The following is a 19,125-nucleotide window of genomic DNA, read 5'->3' on the forward strand; positions in this document are numbered from 1 at the left end:
TCCCAAGATTGGTGCCAAGAACAGGAACGCAGGTTGAAAATTGCACACAAACTTTATTATAAACTGATTAAAAACAAACTTGATAAAAATAAGGAAAGTCCCATAAATTTGGAAACCGTGACAGGAAGCATCGCGGGAACACAGAGGAAAGCTAAGGATTGTGGGAAAATTGCTCTGACCAGCGGAAATGAAGCACACTTTGCTTCTCCGCTGGTCAGAGCTGGTCAAGCGGAGGAAACCTCCATAAGGCAAAGAGTCCCTACTCTGTCTTATGATTTTAAAGAAAACTAAGGAAGACAGGAAGAAAAGAAGAACAGATCCTGAGAGAGGGGGAAAAGAGGAAGATATTGAGGAAAGGTAAGTTCAGCATGACAGTGCCGCTTTAAGATTATGTACTCTTGTTGTGGTAGTTCTCCTTCTTTTAAATATGGTCTCCTCCTTTACTGTGTTGATTCCCTTTATGTATTTAAATGTTTCTATCATATCCCCCTGTCTCGAGTATGGGGCTAGTAAGGTAACCCTTTCTGGGTTGAGGCACAGTTTATTGCTTGGTGGGCATTGGCTGAGCTTTGGGTTCTATACCGGCTGTAGAGCCTATTTAAGTTAGTCTCTCCGAAAATAATGTGCAGATGTTTTGTTTATTTTGTTTTTAGTACTCAGTGGTATTCTTATTCTTATTATTAGTATTTGTTAATCTCACTTTCTTTTTCACCACTAGTGCAAATAATGGTAGAGTAGACATCTATGCACTATTGTCTTTATTTAAAAAAAAAGTGCAAACAAATTGTACTTGCAAATTCATTAGAGGTAGTCTCATGCATTCTTAATTTAAAAAAAGTTATGAATCTACATAAAATATTAGTCCAAGTAGAAGACACTGATAAATTTATATTATAAAGCTACTGCACAGGCTTACAATCTTTAGATCATTTAAGATGACTATATAGGTGTTTTCATCTTGCAATCATGTTTAAAGGGACGCTATAGTCACCTAAACAACTTTAGCTTAATGAAGCAGTTTTGGTGTATAGACCACGCCTCTGAAGTTTCACTGCTCAATTCACTGCGATTTTAGAGTTAAATCACTTTTGGTTCTGTTTAAGCAGCCGTAACCACACCTCCCCTGTCTGTCACTGGCACAGGCTGCATGCAAACAAAATGGATTCATTTTCAATCCCATGTAACTTATTTTAAAAGTTTTTATCTCCTGCTCTGTAAATTGAACTTTAAAGTGGCACTATCATGCCGAACTTACCTTCCCATAATCGATTCCTCTTCTCTTCCTCTCTCAGGATCTGTTCTTCATTTCTTCCTGTCTGCTCTAGTTTTCTTTAAAACATAAGACAACGTAGGGACAATTTTGTCTTATGTATATTTCCTACACCTAACCAGCGGAGGAAATTCTCAATTCTCACCTTTCCTCCGTGATCTCGCGATGCTTCCTGTCATTATTCCTGAACGTCCTGTCACTTAGACAGAATGCCGTCGAAACTACTGAATTGCGCCCTAACAGAATGAGAACAGTTTGTTCATTAATGTTAGGACGACAATCAGTACTTTAGGTCGGTTCGAAATTTCATTTGAATGAATAAAATTCCGATCTGTGCTGAGGCTGCATCTTGCAGCCGCTTAGTAGATAACTCCCTAATTCCCACGGTATTAGGGAGCTATCTACCAAAAGGCTGAAAGACCAAGATTGGTCTTTCAGCCAACTTTACTAATACTAAGTAAAGATTAATTAGTATTAGTAATTAATCTTTCCCTACTCACTATATCATGAGTAGGGGCATGTTTAGTAAACAGTGAGCAGCCTGTGGCTTAATTTCACAGCACTATCTAGTGTGGGCAGATGACGTGTCCTACAAGGCCTTCATCTACCCACACAAACATGGTGGCACCCAGGATCTAGGTCTGGGCACAAAATAAAGATTTTAGAAAAGGTAATATGGTGGGACTAGGGGCATATGGGGCTGACTAGGGGGGAAATAAGATGTAGTGGAGTTGGGAGAGGGGTTAAAAATAAACGGATGCGGCCATGACGGTTCCACTTTAATTACAAACAGAGACTCCTGCGGGGTCTAGCAAATAGCAATCTATTAACAGAGCAGGAGATTAGAAATTCTAAATTAAATAGAATTTGCAATAAAGGAAGTGTAAACACTAGATTACTCTTCACATGAAGCGTTTAGAAAGGCTCTGTAGGTTGCATGCAGGTAGGTATGACAAGGGTGCATAAACAAAGTGATATAACTCCTAAATGGAAAAGAATTGAGCAATGAGACTAAAGGGCATGATCTATACACCAAAATTGCTTAAAGGGACACTATAGTCACCCAGACCACTTCAGCTCAATGAAGTGGTCTGGGTGCTAGGTCCCTCAGGTTTTAACCCTTCACATGTAAACATAACAGTTTCAGAGAAACTGCTATGTTTACATTTGGGGTTAATCCAGCCTCTGGTGGCTGTCTTCTGAATTTCGCCTCCATCGCGCAGAGCGTCCATAGGAAAGCATTGTGAAATGCTTTCCTATGGAAACTTTGAATGCGCGCGCATCACTTGCCGCGCATGCGCATTCGGCTCCAGTGATGTCGGACGGGGGAGCTGACATTGGACGGGGAGGAGAGATCACCAGTGCCGAGGGAGCCCGGCGCTGGATTAAGGTAAGTGGCTGAGGGGTTTTAACCGCTTTGTTTTCCTGACACTATAGTAATCCTTTAATTAAGTGTAATTAATTTTGGTGACTATAGTGTCCCTTAAATATAAATTGAAATAATTTGTTTTATTAAAAATGCTTGAGACTCTCTGCAATTAATTTGGGAAAACCATCATCTGTATTAGTGGTTATGTTGTTCCATGGAGTTCAGCCATATTAACTGGGGGCTGCAGTAGGGATGTGTATATCAGTAAAGACTTGCGATCAATAAATCCTGGCTGATTAATAGATAAATTGCTTATTAGAAAATCTTTTGCCTAAAAAGCAGACTCGAGTAAGGAGTTTGTAAGACTGAAGGTTACTCTGGCTGCTCTGTCTATTCATTACTTGGTCTTCCTATCATCCTTACAGTGTATTGGAGATGGAGAAAAGAGTTTGTAGTGTGAGCATACTTACCTGCTCTTGGCTTGTGAGTTGCATTAGACCTGCACTTATACATTATTATATCTAACAATACTACTCAATATGTGTTTTGTTTTATTCTATTTTATGTGCACACCATTTTTTATTGTCTTACTACTGGATGTCCAATATATGTGAGTAAATTGTGATCCACTTTACACTAAAATTTTAAATTAAATAAGGTTGCACACACACACAAAAGATGCAAAGCCAGTGAACCATTCATGGACAGCTGTTTCATTGTTAATGCAAATCATCAGCATGAGCTTGGTTACTAAATTGGCTAATAAAGCTAGAACCATTACCTTCAGGCTTTTTGCTGTAAACACTGTCTTTTCAGAGAAAAAGCAGTGTGTACATTACAGCCTAGTGATAACTTCACTGGCCACTTCTCAGATGACTGTTAGAGATCCTTCCTGGGTCATGGCTGCCTAATATGCATCTAAACATTCAGTATCTCCTCCCTCTGCATGGAGATACTGATCTTTTCTCATATAGATGCATTGATTCAATGTATCTCTATGAGGAGATGCTGATTGGCCAGGGCTGTGTTTGAATTGTGCTGGCTCTGCCCCTGATCTGCCTCTTTGTCAGTCTCAGCCAATCCTATGGAGAAGCACTGTGATTGGATCAGGCTACCACTTCTGATGATGTCAGCAGACAGTGGGCAGGTCTAAATGAAACAGGGACAAACTATGCAGCTGCAGGCTTGAATTCAAGTAAGATTTTAATTTATTTATAGAGGCATGAGGGGACCAGGGTGGCTAGATGGTGGTTTTAACCCTATAGGGTCAGGAATATATTTTTGTGTTCCTGACCCTATAGTGCTCCTTTAATATCTAATTTAGGATTTTAGACTCCTGTGTTTCCTAGAGGAGTTTAGGTACAATCTGCAGTAGCAGGTTCGGCCATCAGATCATATCAGTTGCAAATCATAATTACTACTGCAGATCAACTCCAGGATTCCAGGTAGTGCACAGACTTAGTACTTACCTTGTTAGAAGTCCTGTTCCAAGCCATGGATGAAGGAATTTATAAGCAAATGATTTGTCCATATGTTTAGAAGAGTTCAGAAGAGGCTTAAACAAGAAGATTACAGCAACATTAAGATACAGTATTTAGTTATTTTTTTAGTTGTGTCATGTTTTACAGTGTGACATAATGACAACACAGTATTATAAAGTGACTTGAGGCTTTCTTTTTCCAATTTAGTTACATTGACTACACTAGCAGGCCAGTTCTCAAGACAACTCTATGCACTGCTTTGAGGTCACTGTTCAAGAAAGGCAATCTTTTAGCAAGTGATGCTTACAAGGGGAGATATCAGCACTTTTGCACCAATGTTACAGGGAGACAGTTACCAGGGCAGTCTCTGCTCTATAAACTATATCAAATACTAGCTGGTTAGATCAGTGGTAATGTCACGGGCATAGAATTGGGAAACTCAGGTTCCTGGTTAGACCACCTTACCAGTAAGTGTCCTCGGATAAGACAGCTAACAATAAATATCCACCTGCCGCAAATCTTCGTAGAGTGTCCAATGACAAGTGCCTTCAGACATTCCCTTTCTATATTTTTAAAGCACTGAAGAATATGTTGGTGCTCTATAAATGTTAATAATAAACTGTGCAATGATGTGAAGTTATTTGGTGCTCAGAGCGACAATTAAAGCAGATATGTTAAGTTTGAGTTTTTCAAACTATTTTTAAAGTGATAGAAACAATACTCACCTCCACGGTTTCTGGATTATATACTATTAAGAAAGGGACTGGACCAACCCAAAGTTTTAAAAGTGGAAGGCTTCTAAATACCTCTGAATATTCAATAAGTTGAAGAAAGAATTCTGGAAGAGAGAATTTTTTAAAGTCAATATAAATTGCATTGATATACATTGCATAGTTATTCATAATGAAATGGGTTACATGCTAGAATTAATGGTAAATTAAAGGGATACTAAAGACTATACAGAAAAACTACAGCTTAATGTATTTGTTCTGGTGATTATAACATGTCCCTGCAAGCTTTTTGCTGTAAACACTGCCTTTTCAGAGAAAAGGCAGTGTTTACATTAAAGCCTAGGAATACCTCTAGTGGCCACTCCTTAGACGGTCACTAGAGGTGCTTTCTAGGGCACTGATGTTCAGCGTCTCCATGGACACTCTGAACTTTCCCCATAGAGATGCATTGATTCAATGCATCTCTATGAGGAGATGCTGATTTACTATGGGAAAGCATTATGAATCAATTCTGATTATGTCAGCCAAGGTGGCGGAACGGAGCAGAGCCTAAGCCAGTGGACCTGTGCAGCACTGGAAATAGGGTGAGTTTTAACTATCTTTAAGGAAGTTAAGGGGGGCTGGGGACCTAAACAGTGTTTTTAACACTATAGGATTAGGGATAAACATTTATGTTCCTGTCCCTATGGTGTTCCTTTAAAGAAGATATTATTAAAAAGGACAAAGGAACAAATATAACTCTGACTCATATGCCACATTAGTTGTTAGAGTATTGGCTTATTCAATTAGTTTTTTTAGCAATGTTTCAAATACTTGTATGCAACATTACAAGTAATATGTTCTTTCTTTGTTTCTAAACCCCATTGTCGCAAAACCATTTGTAATAAACGCTCTTTTCCACGGACGTTTGCAATGAACTTCTGGAGGAATGTGGAATCTGGACTCCTGCCCACCAACTATGGTCCAGGTCTGAGACCCCATTCGGGAGTTGCCCAGCCACCATTAGCAGCTTTCCCTCGGTGCCCCTGCTTCGGTACCTTCCCTTCTCACTATTGGAACAGAACGCTAGCTCCCTGGTGGCTGTTTGCATAAACCAACCCACGAACGGTCCTCAGCAGTACTTAGCCACGACCGCTATGGAACTAATTTTGGCATGAGGACTTCGTGGTACCCGGTCACCTCAGCAGTACTTAGCCGCAAGTATTATGAAACTGTTTTTGGCTAGGTGACCTTGCGATTCCTGGGCAACTTGGTCCGGTGTTTTGAACCACGTTTTGGAGGGAAGGTGCCTGAGACTAAAGGGAACAAACGCTACCTGAAAGCCAGACGGAGCACCCCGTATTTTGTCTGCAGGAGCTCCCGAAAGTTAACCGGGAAAAGCACCAAACGCTCAGGAACTATTCTGGGTCAGAACTTTGCCCTGGTAGTTGATGGATCTAAACGATATTTTGACAATTTAGGCGCTCAGATCCGGGCTGTTTGGGGATATAAGACATGCGGGGTCATTGTATGTGCCAGGTGGTCCATCACAACATTGATTCTATTATTTTCCAAAATACACAGTTCAACAATTGCCACTATTTTTTTCAGCTATTAAAATATGATATATATTTGATTTTCGCCATGTGAAGAAACATTTTTTTTTATCAGCTTGTCCTAGTTTGTTGTGAGTTGGTCAGAGAGTGGAAAAAAGCATTGATTACTAATGCAATAGTAACTTTTCCTGGCTGAAACAAGTAAACATAAATCATCCACAAAGACGTGAACCATAAACAGTCATTTAAGTCCCTTTTTTACACAAATGCCTTGGTTTTGACTCTCCCAGTCTCTCTACCAAGATGTAAGGGGAGATGTAAGACTTATAACTGAGGGCTGTATTCTGTTACAAGAGAGGATGTTAACTCTTGTCTATCTGTTTTGAGAAAGACTGTTATGCTGACAATCCTTTAAACTATATTCTATTTCTTATAATGGGAGTATTGGGTTTAGGGCTCTAGAGATCAGATGCTGAATAGGTTGATTAGGTCTAATGAGAGAAGTACATGTTATTTTGTCACAGTTGCTGGACATGTGCAACATACAGCAAACCTACTACTGGTCCAAGTGGACTCTCGACTATCCCTCCTTTGCGACTGAAACGTTGCAGATCTATTTTTAAGGCTGCTCACACCGCAAGAAACATAGCCAATGAACATAGTACATTATTAAGCATCGATTAAAAAGTTATTAATCATTAAAGAAAAGCAATTCTGATTTATGATAAGTAGAGTGTCAGCAATTGACTTGATACTGAATATATTACAGGTAGCAATTAATTTCATAATAAATATATTAAAAGAAAAACAAGTGAACATTTATATTGTAGTTGTCTATTTTTTTCCTTTTCCTCTCTCATTCTCTTAATCATGAAAAATGTGCTATCAAAATTCAGTTTGGTGTTGTTTCTTTATGCCTATATCATCACCTCTGTCCATGTTAAAGGAGCACCATAGTCACCAAAACAACTTTAGCTTAATTATATATTAACTATAGTGTCCCTTTAAATAAAGAATTAGAAAAGGCAATCTACAGGCAAAAGATTTAGTGTTTCTTTAAAACAAAATCAAAATATACAATCCCGTCACATATATATATGAGTAGGGCCTTGTGGCCAAAACTTTATGTTTTGATTTTATCATAATAATCCAATAAACCTTTTGATTTGATTTGCATGGCATTTTCTAATTTTTTACTTGGGGACTGCTGATCTGTACCATAGAGTTCCAGTGTACCTTGCTACTTTTATTCCTGTGTGCAGCAATTTTTTTGTTTTCTTCTTAAATAAAGAATAGTAAAAAAGCAAAATGCAAAACGGGTCAAAAGCACTGCATAATGTAGCGTTGCCATATCTATCTGCCATGTTTCCAACACAAATCTAATTTCTTTATGGTAATAGTAATATGTGATGGGTGGCCTGATTTTTTTGGCGCAAGTCACAAGCTCGCACCACCATTTTTGTGACTGTTTTTCATTTACCTAGGTGTAATGTGTACCTGTATTAAACATCGAGCAGTGTGTGTGTGTCTGTATATGTAGCTGTGGTTTAACAGAGGACATGAAGTATAGTTAGGTGAGAGATGTATGTTGTGGGCTAATCAAGTTAATTGCTGCACTGTGAGTGACCTCCTGCTTGGGAGATCTTCCTGTGTAGTGTGTTAAATTGTGGGGGGGGGGGGTGTATTTATTTTGAGAAGGGAGAGGGCCAGTGTATTAATTTGAGGGAAGGGGCAGTGTCTTAAATTGGGGAAGGGAGTGGGCAGTGTATTAATTTGAGAGAAGGAGGGGGCACTGTTTTAATTCGGGGGACAGAGTGAGCCAGTGTATTAAATTGGGGAGGGGAGCATTGCATTAATTTGAGGAAGGGAGAGAGGGAGGGGGCAGTCTATTAAATTGGCTAGTGTAAGCAGTGGTGAGGGAGGGGGTGCAGTGCAGTGTATTAATTTGAGGGAGGGCGAGAAGCAGTATTTTAATTTGAGGGAGGGGGCAGTCTATTAAAATGGTGGGGGGGCAGTATGTTAAATTAGGATGAGGGCAGTGTATTAATTGGAGGGAGGGAGGGAGGGAGGGAGGGACAGTGTGTTAAATTGGGGGGAGGTCAATGTACTAATTAGAGGAAGGGAGGGGGCACTGTATTAATTTGGGGGAGGAAGCGGGCCAGTGTATTAAATTGGGGAGGGGGCCAGTGTATTAAATTGGAGAGGGGGCAGTGTATTCATTTGAGGGAGTGAAGGGCAATGTATTAATTTGGGGAAGGGGGCCAGTGTATTAAATTGGGGGAGGGAGTGGGGCAGTGTATTAGAGTGGTGGGGATGAGGCAGTGTATTAGAGTGGTAGGAGGGAGGGGCAGTGTGTTAAATTGGGGGGAGGTCAATGTACTAATTAGAGGGAGGGAGGGGGCACTGTATTAATTTGGGGGAGGAAGGGGGCCAGTGTATTAAATTGGGGAGGGGGCCAGTGCATTACATTGGGGAGGGGGCAGTGTATTCATTTGAGGAAGTGAAGGGCAATGTATTAATTTGGGGAAGGGGGCCAGTGTATTAAATTAGGGGTAGGAGGGGTAGTGTTTTAGAGTGGTGATAGGGGTGGCAGTGTATTAGAGTGTTGGGAGAGAGCAGTATGTTAAATTGGGGAAGGGGGACAGCGTGTTAAATTAGGGAAACTAAGGGGGGCAGTGTGTTGGATTTGGTGTCAATGTATTGGATTTGTGGGAATTGTATTAGAATGGGGGGAGGGGACAGTGTACTAGATTGGGTCTGCATGGAGGTGCTGAACGCTCCCTATGGAGATGCTGATTGGTTGCGCAGCTTTTTGCAACACATGCACAATAGCCTCCCAATGTTATCCTATGGGAAAGCATTGGATTGGCTGAGATTATCAAGTTTGATGATCTCAGCCAAAGTTTAGAACACACTCATAGGACTTCAAAATCAACAAGATAACATAATTTGTGTTTTTTATCGTTGTGCAACAGCGTACAAATTCACTCCTTTGTTTACTTTGAAGCCCTACGAGCGTGAGGATGTCTGGTGTTAGGCAACGTTTTTCATACTGTACTTTTCTAAATAAACCTACGTTTCTATGAAAAATTAAGTTTTCGTTTTTTTGCGGCCCACGTAAACTTAAACCTTGTTTATATGGCCTGTGTTAGCCTTTGAGTTTGACATGCTTGCAATAAACTAAGTCAGAGTTCTGTTAAAATGCCAACCAAGAAAGAAGCTGGTTTGTCTCTTCCTTGAGCAGTGGCGTACATACCAGGGTCGCAGGGGTCGCGGCTGCGACCGGGCCCGGCCCACTAGGGGGCCCGGCCGCCCCTGGGACCTGGTATGTAGCCACTGGGCCAGCCTCTTCTCCTGGGGGGCCCTGGAGCCGGCCACCTCAGGGCCCCCCAAGGCTGGCCCTGCTGTCACCCCACGGCCGGTCCTGCGGGCGCGCGAGGGAGCACTCTCCCCTGAGTGCTTCCTCTTTAGCTCCCTCGTGCATCTTCCGGCGCCGGCATCCCTACGCGGTGCGCGAGGGAGCTGAAGAGGAAGCACTCAGGGGAGAATGCTCCCTCGCGCGCCCGCCAGCCTGACTGCCCGCCCGCCCAGTGACCGGCCACCCAGGAGCCCAGCAGCACCACTGGACCCCAGGGAATCCCAAAAGGTAAGGAGGCTTGGGGATTAAATAAAAAAAAACGTGTGTGTGTTATTGTGAGTGTGTGTGTGTGTGTGTGTTAGTGTTAGTGTGTGTGTGTGTGTGTGTTAGTGTTAGTGTGTGTTAGTGTGTGTGTGTGTGAGTGTGTGTTAGTGCGTGTTAGTGTCAGTGTGTGTTAGTGTTAGTGTGTGTTAGTGTGAGTGTGTGTTAGTGTGAGTGTGTGTTAGTGTGTGTGTTAGTGTTAGTGTGAGTGTGTGTTAGTGTGAGTGTTAGTGTGTGTTAGTGTGAGTGTTAGTGTGTGTGAGTGTGAGTGTTAGTGTGTGTGTTAGTGTGAGTGTGTGTGTGAGAGTGTTTGTGTCTGCTAGTGAGTGTCAGTGAGTGAGTGTTTCTGTTGAGGGTATGTCTGCTAGTGAGTGTCAGTGAGTGTGTTACTGTGTGTGTCTGTTACTGAGTGTGTTTGTGTGTGTGCTAGTGTGTGTGTGTTAGTGTGTGTGAGAGTGTGTGTGTCTGCTAGTGTCAGTGAGTATGTCTGTTGAGTGTGGGTCTGCTAGTGAGTGTCAGTGAGTGTGTTACTGTGTGTGTCTGTTACTGAGTGTGTTTGTGTGTGTGTTAGTGAGTCTGTTTGATGTCTGTTAGTGAGTGTGTGTTTGTCAGTGAGAGTGTATGTTTTGTAAGTGAGTGTGTATGTATGTCTGTCGCTGAGTGTGTCTCTGTCAGTAAATGTGTGTGTCTGTTAGCTAGTGTGTATGCGTCTGTTCGTGAGAGTGTGTGTGTCTTCAGCACTTACCTTTCTCCAGCGCCGGACTCCCTAGGCGCAGGGGATCCCTCCGCCTCTCAGCTCCGAATGCGCATGCGCGGCAAGAGCCGCGCACGCATTCAAACCGCCCATAGGAAAGCATTACTCAATGCTTTTCTATGGACGTTCAGTGTCTTAGAATCGCGGAAGCGCCTCTAGCGGCTGTCAGTGAGACAGCCACTAGAGGCTGGATTAACCCTCAGTGAAACATAGCAGTTTCTCTGAAACTGCTATGTTTTCAGCTGCAGGGTTAAAACTAGAGGGACCTGACACCCAGACCACTTCATTGAGCTGATGTGATCTGGGTGTCTGTAGTGGTCCTTTAAGTGTGTGTGCATCTGCATGCACTGGCGTACATACCGTGGTCGCAGGGGTCGCAGTCCTGCAACCTCTGCGGCCCCGGCCCGCCAGAGTAAGCACGGGGGGGGGGGGGACGGATCAATTTTCACACCGGGGCCCCATGAGTCAAGTGTACGCCACTGTCCTTGAGATATATATATTCATTCTAAGTGTATTTTGATATAAATATATGTATATTAATATCAAAATACAGTTAGAATAAAATTACATATATATAATTTTTTCAAACTATTCTTTTTTTATTTATTTTTATTTACTTATTATTTATATTTTATAATATATATATATATATATATATATATATATATATATACACACACAATATATAAAGTCTTATATATTTACAGTGGGACCTCAGTTTACGAATTTAATGCGTTCTCCGGGACGTTTCTTATTGCGAAACATTTGTAAACCGAAACGCAGTTTCCCATAGGAATGCACTGAAAACCAATTAATCTGTTCTGGAGGTCAGAAAAAAGTCAAAATGAGCTTGCATGGAAACCAACCCACAATGCAGAACACACAATAAAACGACAAAGCTCAGCTCCCTACCTTTCCACAGCTTGAGAAATGCACCAAAAAGTCCCAAAACAACTGCAAACAATTTCCAGAATGGCTCCAAAACTCAATGCAAAAGCCGCTCCAACACCTCCACACTCAACGCCACGTGCTACCCACAGGTTCCAGCATGCAGGAGACAGTGTTTTAAACCTCCCAGGTGCAATGCATCCTGGGGAAACTTGCTTTGCATTGCGAAAAAAGTTTGTAAACCGAGGCATTATTTTCAATCGATTTTCATTTGTTAACCGAAAATTATGTTAAACGAGGCGTTTGTAAACCGAGGTCCCACTGTATATATATATATATATATATATATATATATATATATATATATATATATTATATACATGTGTAATTTAATTATAAGTGTATTTTTATACTAATATATGCATATATTAATATAAAAATACACTTAGTATGACTATATATATATATATATATATATATATATATATACAGTTGCAAGAAAAAGTATGTGAACCCTTTGGAATGATATGGATTTCTGCACGAATTGGTCATAAAATGTGATCTGATCATCATCTAAGTCACAACAATAGACAATCACAGTCTGCTAAAACTAATAACACCCAAAGAATGAAATGTTGCCATGTTTTTATTGAACACACCATGTAAACATTCACAGTGCAGGTGGAAAAAGTATGTGAACCCGTGGATTTAATAACTGGTTGAACCTCCTTTGGCAGCCATAACTTCAACCAAACGTTTCCTGTAGTTGCAAATCAGACGTGCACAACGGTCAGGAGTAATTCTTGACCATTCCTCTTTACAGAACTGTTTCAGTTCAGCAATATTCTTGGTCTGGTGTGAATCGCTTTCTTGAGGTCATGCCACAGCATCTCAATCGGGTTGAGGTCAGGACTCTGACTGGGCCACTTCAGAAGGCGTATTTTCTTCTGTTTAAGCCATTCTGTTGTTGATTTACTTCTATGCTTTGGGTCATTGTCCTGTTGCAACACCCATCTTCTGTTGAGCTTCAGCTGGTAGACAGATGGCCTTAAGTTCTCTTGCAAAATGTCTTGATAAACTTGGGAATTCATTTTTCCTTCAATGATAGCAATCCGTCTAAGCCCTGACGTAGCAAAGCAGCCCCAAACCATGATGCCCCCACCACCATACTTCACAGTTGGGATGAGGTTTTGATGTTGGTGTGCTGTGCCTCTTTTTCGCCACACATAGTGTTGTGTGTTTCTTCCAAACAACTCAACTTTGGTTTCATCTGTCCACAGAATATTTTGCCAGTACTGCTGTGGAACATCCAGGTGCTCTTGTGCAGACTGTAAACGTGCAGCAATGTTTTGTTTGGACAGCAGTGGCTTCCTCTGTGGTATCCTCTCATGAAATCCATTCTTCTTTAGTGTTTTACATATTGTAGATTCGCTAACAGGGATGTTAGCATTTGCCAGTGACTTTTGTAAGTCTTTAGCTGCCACTCTAGGATTCTTCTTCACCTCATTGAGCAGTCTGTGCTGTGCTCTTGCAGTCATCTTTACAGGACGGCCACTCCTAGGGAGAGTAGCAGCAGTGCTGAACTTTCTCCATTTATAGACAATTTGTCTTACCGTGAACTGATGAACAGCAATGCTTTTGGAGATACTTTTATAACCCTTTCCAGCTTTATGCAAGTCAACAATTCTTAATCGTAGGTCTTCTGAGAGCTCTTTTGTGCGAGGCATCATTCACATCAGGCAATGCTTCTTGTGAAAAGCAAACCCAGAACTGGTGTGTGTTTTTTATAGGACAGCTGTAACCAACACCTCCAATCTCATCTCATTGATGGGACTCCAGTTGGCTGACATCTCACTCCAATTAGCTCTTGGAGATGTCATTAGTCTAGGGCAGACATAGGCAACCTTCGGCACTCCAGATGTTTTGGACTACACCTCCCATGATGCTTTGCTAGCATTATGGGTGTAAGAGCATTATGGGGGATGTAGTTCATAACATCTGGAGTGCCGAAGGTTGCCTATCCCTGGTCTAGGGGTTCACATACTTTTTCCACCTGCACTGTGAATGTTTACATGGTGTGTTCAATAAAAACATGGCAACATTTCATTCTTTGTGTGTTATTAGTTTAAGCAGACCGTGATTGTCTATTGTTGTGACTTAGATGATGATCAGATCACATTTTATGACCAATTTGTGCAGAAATCCATATCATTCCAAAGGGTTCACATACTTTTTCTTGCAACTGTATATATATATATATATATATATATATATATACATTGTATTTTTTAATTTATTAACAATTTTTATTTTATTATTTTACACATGCAGGGAGACTTCCTGTCAGTTCAGGCAGTCCCCCTGCAGGCAGATGCTCGGACGTCTATTGCAGCCATGTTACTGCTCTGTTTGAGCGATCACATGGCCACTGGGGCCTAATTCCCCCTAGACCAGGAGCAACGCTGATCGCCGGCAGGGGAACAGCGTGATTGGGTATGTAAATATTACCATTATGGGGACCATCATCGGCCCTCAAGGGGATTTCTCTGATGACAGTCCTGAACCATCAGCGGTCCTTAAATGATTTACCTAGCAGGAGATAAGACATTCTAAATTAAACAGAATTTGCAATAAAGGAAGTGTAAACTTTAGATGAATCTTTACAGGAAATGTTTATGAAGGCTGTGCAAGCCATACACTGGGAGGTGTGACAAGGGCTGCATAACCAAAGTGACTTAACTCCTAAATGGCAAAAAAATAAGTAGTGAGACCGCAGGGACATGATCTATACACAAAAAACTGCTTCATTGAGCTAGCCTTTTGCATGAAATGCCTCATTTTCCTTTGAATTTATATTAAAGATGTAGCAACCAATATCATGAGCCAGTGCAGACTGCATAGCTAGTGCAAACATCGCAAACAACGAGGAGAAATAGAAACCTAATTTAATTCCCCCTTGTCTTTGTATGCTTTCTCTAAGAAGACTGCTAGATGCAAAGGACAGAGTTTGCAACAATGATTGAGAGAGTGCTAAGATGAAGATGCCCAGTTATAAGATAAAGAGGTGTTATTTTTCACACCTTACAAAAACTTGTTAAATCTAGGTAAAATATAAAATACAAGATGTTAAAAACCCTGGGAAGTGACAGACCCTCTTTAAAGTAGTTCTGTCACTTTGCTGGTTTTGTAATCCTTTTTCTGTCCCTGTACTTCCTCATTTTTTTTTTTTTTATAATAACCTTAATGTATACATATTTAGAGAAAGAGTTAGGGACAGAGCTTATGCAAAGTTGCATTTAAGTTACTAAGCTAATTTACCCACAATCCATCAGTCAAGAGAATCCCGTAGGAGAGCAAGCTGCAGACTTCATGGACAGAGGAGAACAAATTGAGGCATCCAGATATTGAGAACTGGCTCAGGGAAGAACAGGTAATACATATAAATAATGGCAAATTGTAATTGAGTGGATTATATATTTAATAATTTATAAAGTGCATAATGAAAGTTAGAAAAAAAAACATAATAATGTCCTTTTGATTTCATACAGCAGCTTATAAATTCATACTACAGGACAATACTTTGTATGCACACCAATCAGCATGTTTAAAGGAACACTATAGTGTTTGCAATACAAACTATGGTGTTCCTCTACATATGTAAGTGTCCACTATGTAGTTGTCCCATTTAAGGTGAGTTCGGCCTTATATCCAACTATCTGCTGGTCTTTGTGCCGAAGCTCTGCCTCCTTGGCTGACAAGATTATCAAGATTGATGATCTCAGCCAATCCGATATTTCCCAATTGGAAAACATTGGGAGCTTAGTGTACATGTGCAGCAAAACATCACGCTGCACCAATCAATAGTAACTCAATTAATTAAACTCAGTAAGACAGTCACTAGAGCCGTCTGAGAGACTGCCACTGGAGGTGTCCCTAGCCAACAATGTAAACATTGCCTTTTTTCTGAATAGGCAGTGTTTAAATTAAAATGACTCCAGGGATTGTCTATACTCACAAGAATAACTACATTAATCTGTAGTTGTTCTGGTGAATATAGTCTCCCTTACAAAAGACAGGGGCATGGCACTCAGACCACTTAATTGAGATAAAGTGGTTTGTGAGCCTGTAGAGTACCTTCAAGTGATATGTGCCCAGCATAGCCGAGGTGGTTACGGCAACAAATCATTTTTCCACACAATGTTCTGTCAGATATATTTCTTCTTTGTAGGTACCAGGAGCACACTTACTATGTACTTTGGACTACAACCTTGTTATCTAAGTATTAGTGGGGATTTGTTTATTGAAAGTATGTCACACACTAAATTGACCTTTAAAAATAACCTGCACAAGCTATGTGGATGACGGTTCACTGTCAGGAAGGTTTATGTTAAACCAATACACTGTACTAAGATGTAGAGGTTGAAATATATACTTTTTTCTGGTCCAATGCAATGGTCTATAATTAAGCTGAAATATCTGTGAATTTCAATGTTAGCAAACTTTATTCAGCGTCCTTGCTTCATAAAACCTACAGGCTTGGAAAAAAAGAGAGCAGCGGTGTGAGTTTTGAGTGATAGCTACACTTGTGCACAAATCCTTTTCACCTGCGATGAATGAATCAAATTCCTGTTAATCTACTACCAAACTAATCAATTGTCACTCGATTTGTCTGGCCGTAGAGTATCAGGAATTTAATTTGTTTGCAACAATTACCGGTAAAAAGCATTTGTGCAAAAGTCTAGTGATAGCTAGCTGCTACTTTTATAAAACAATATGTTACTGCAGACAACGGCAGTGTGAGCAGAATGATTGCTTAGCTGTAACTGTCAAGGGTGCTACTGACAGACTGCTCAAGGTTTTTGTGGCCTAATTCAATAGCCATCGTATTAGTTATATGGCTATCTGCACTCTGACAAATCTGCAGTTACAGCAGACTGTTAGAAAAGCAGTAACGTGCAAAAGTAAAGACCAAACCGGCAAAATAAAGACCAAACCAAGGGTTCCCTGAGACCTGAGCAGGGACTAACAGAAGAGCAAGCTATTGTGGTTTCCCTGAGCCTTTGCCCGACTGCTCAGACTTCTTATATGCCCTGTTTTTGTTATAAAGGTGGTAGCTTCCCTTTTTAATTGAAAGAATGACAAATGAACAAGTACATTAACATCAACAATCACTTTTTTTTTTTAGGTCATTTTGGTAAAATTGCAATTAAGTCATTCGTGTTTTGTGCGAATGAACTAACTGCGTTAAATGTGTCCAAAAATGAATTTACAAGTCTAGAAGAAACCACACCTGCTGATCTTAAGTGCTCTCCTGTACAGTATCTTATAACAGCTGGCAGCAGGACAAAATATTAAAAATTTTAAGTTTGACTATCACCTCTCAAACATCCAGGTTCTGTACTCTTTGGCCCATACAGGTTTCGATCTCATATTCCAGATTCTTAACCATTTATGTGCAATGGTTCTTCCAACTAGAACAGGTTAACCCAATCTCTTTAGTTGATCTTGTAATGTAAAATCATTTATTTTCTGGGAAGGTGTGGTTTTGCAAACTTGGGACCAGGACTGGACAAGGACAAACCTGAACCCTGACAATTAAAGACAGAGCAGCAAAGTAGGATGGGGTTGGCCAAGACATATACCCCTCAAACCAGTCTGTTCAGAGCCCCTGCAGGGCAGCCCATACAGAGAGCCCTTTTTAAGTACTATTGTCCTGTTTTGTGTAGACCCATTTAAAGAAACACTAGAAGTACCAAAACCACTACAGTTCAATGTTGCGGTTTTGGTCCAAGAGACTGTCTGTGCCATCTCAACAGTGTAAAGACTGACTGCCTTTTCTGAGAAAAGACAAATAAATAAATAAAAAACATTTAAACTTTCCTGTAATTCAGTGTCAGGACAGTCTCCAAGCTGCAGCCACAAAATCATCAGTTTTGATGATCCTGGTACAATCAAATGCTTTTCTATAAGAAGTATAATAATAATAATAATAATAATAATAATAATAATATAGCATTATAATTAGAATAATAATAGTAATAATAATGTAAGGACTGTTTCTAATAAAACATATGGAGGCTACCTTGCTGAGTTTATGTCAGAGTCTAACTTTACAAAATGTGTTCTTTCCTGATCCCAAGAGCTTGCTTTAAATGTGCTACAAAAACACAACAAATATCGTGAGGAGGGTAAGGTAGTACACATAAAATAAATAAATCAGAAATCATGGCAACATCTCAGGAAACAGAAATGCTTGTTTCTTACACAGCACAAAACATACAACTAAGAGGTAAAGACAGGGGTGTGTTATCCACAATGCCTTATATAATTATTACATTATAATATATTTCATTCTTTATTATTATATAATAATATTATATAATAATAATGTTTTAGATACATTTTATATAATACTAATAAGGTTTTCGTGGTAATAACTACCCCATTTTTGCTGCAACTACACTACTGCACTGTCCAAAATGTCACGTGTTACTATGAGCTATTTTAATACATACAACTAAGGATGCTGACAACACAAACAAAACATTCATAGGAGCCAATAACACAACAGACAGGGCGTGTTATGGTGCAACCAGGACATTAAATGTTTACAAATAAAGTTCAGGTTCAGTAGCAATGAATGCAAGCTCCTGTGAACAGGTACTGTAAACAGCTGCAGGTCACAATAGGAAGTAGCACTTGGCTGTTGTGTTATGTCTGGCTCTGGTTCATAATAAAGGTTACACTGCACTCTCTGACAGAGCACGCACTGACATTATACCTACTACAACACCCCGGGTACTTACCTCCACCGCCTGGTTTCAGCAGGAGAGCGTTCCCAATCAGGGGGAAGTTGGTGCCCACCCCTGGAATTGGTAACATAATCCTCCATTTCCTGATGTACTCGGTCAGCAGTGGAAGGGTGGATATTGCCACAAATGTCAGCAGTCCCACGGCTGCAGCCAACCACACCAGCAAGGACACATCCCCTTTAAGATCCATAGTGGAACCTGCACTGTATATGGAACCTGTGTATAACGTTCTCTGAGAGCGATTCCTCTGGCTGATACTTTTATTGTCACTGAGCCATCCCTGGCTGTATATAAAACAGGGAGGCGGGGACAAGCACTTCCTAGTACATCATACAGCCTGCAGAAACAAGCGTTACAGCCACAAGGGGACACCTCCAGCTCCTGCACTGTGCAATACTATTATTAGTTTGTAAACAGACTTTGGCCAAGCTCAGTCCTCCTCTTGTATCTGTCAACTGATGTGATGATGTTTGTCAATGAGTTCAATGAGTGTTTGTTATATATTCTCACTGTATAATGGTACATTTGTTGCTTATATATAAATATATCATAGAAAAAAATTATATATCTGTGTAGGTTATGATGTGGAATTAGTTCGAGCTATTT

At 40.5% G+C, this 19,125-nt stretch overlaps 1 protein-coding gene across 1 annotated transcript in view; it reads right to left on the reverse strand.

Annotated features, from left to right (window-relative positions):
* Positions 1-18,853, reverse strand: part of LOC134614382 (cytochrome P450 4V2) — a 44,518-nt gene extending 25,665 nt beyond the window's left edge. The window contains exons 1-3 of the mRNA XM_063458092.1: positions 18,514-18,853; positions 4,846-4,958; positions 4,109-4,194 (exon numbers count right to left, since the gene is read on the reverse strand). Of these exons, the coding sequence (XP_063314162.1) occupies positions 4,109-4,194; positions 4,846-4,958; positions 18,514-18,709 (395 nt within the window). The 5' untranslated portion in view covers positions 18,710-18,853. The remainder of the gene's footprint in view (positions 1-4,108; positions 4,195-4,845; positions 4,959-18,513) is intronic.
* Between the last annotated feature and the right edge of the window lie 272 nt (positions 18,854-19,125).

Source organism: Pelobates fuscus, chromosome 6 (assembly GCF_036172605.1).
Source record: "Pelobates fuscus isolate aPelFus1 chromosome 6, aPelFus1.pri, whole genome shotgun sequence".
Lineage (NCBI taxonomy): Eukaryota > Metazoa > Chordata > Amphibia > Anura > Pelobatidae > Pelobates > Pelobates fuscus.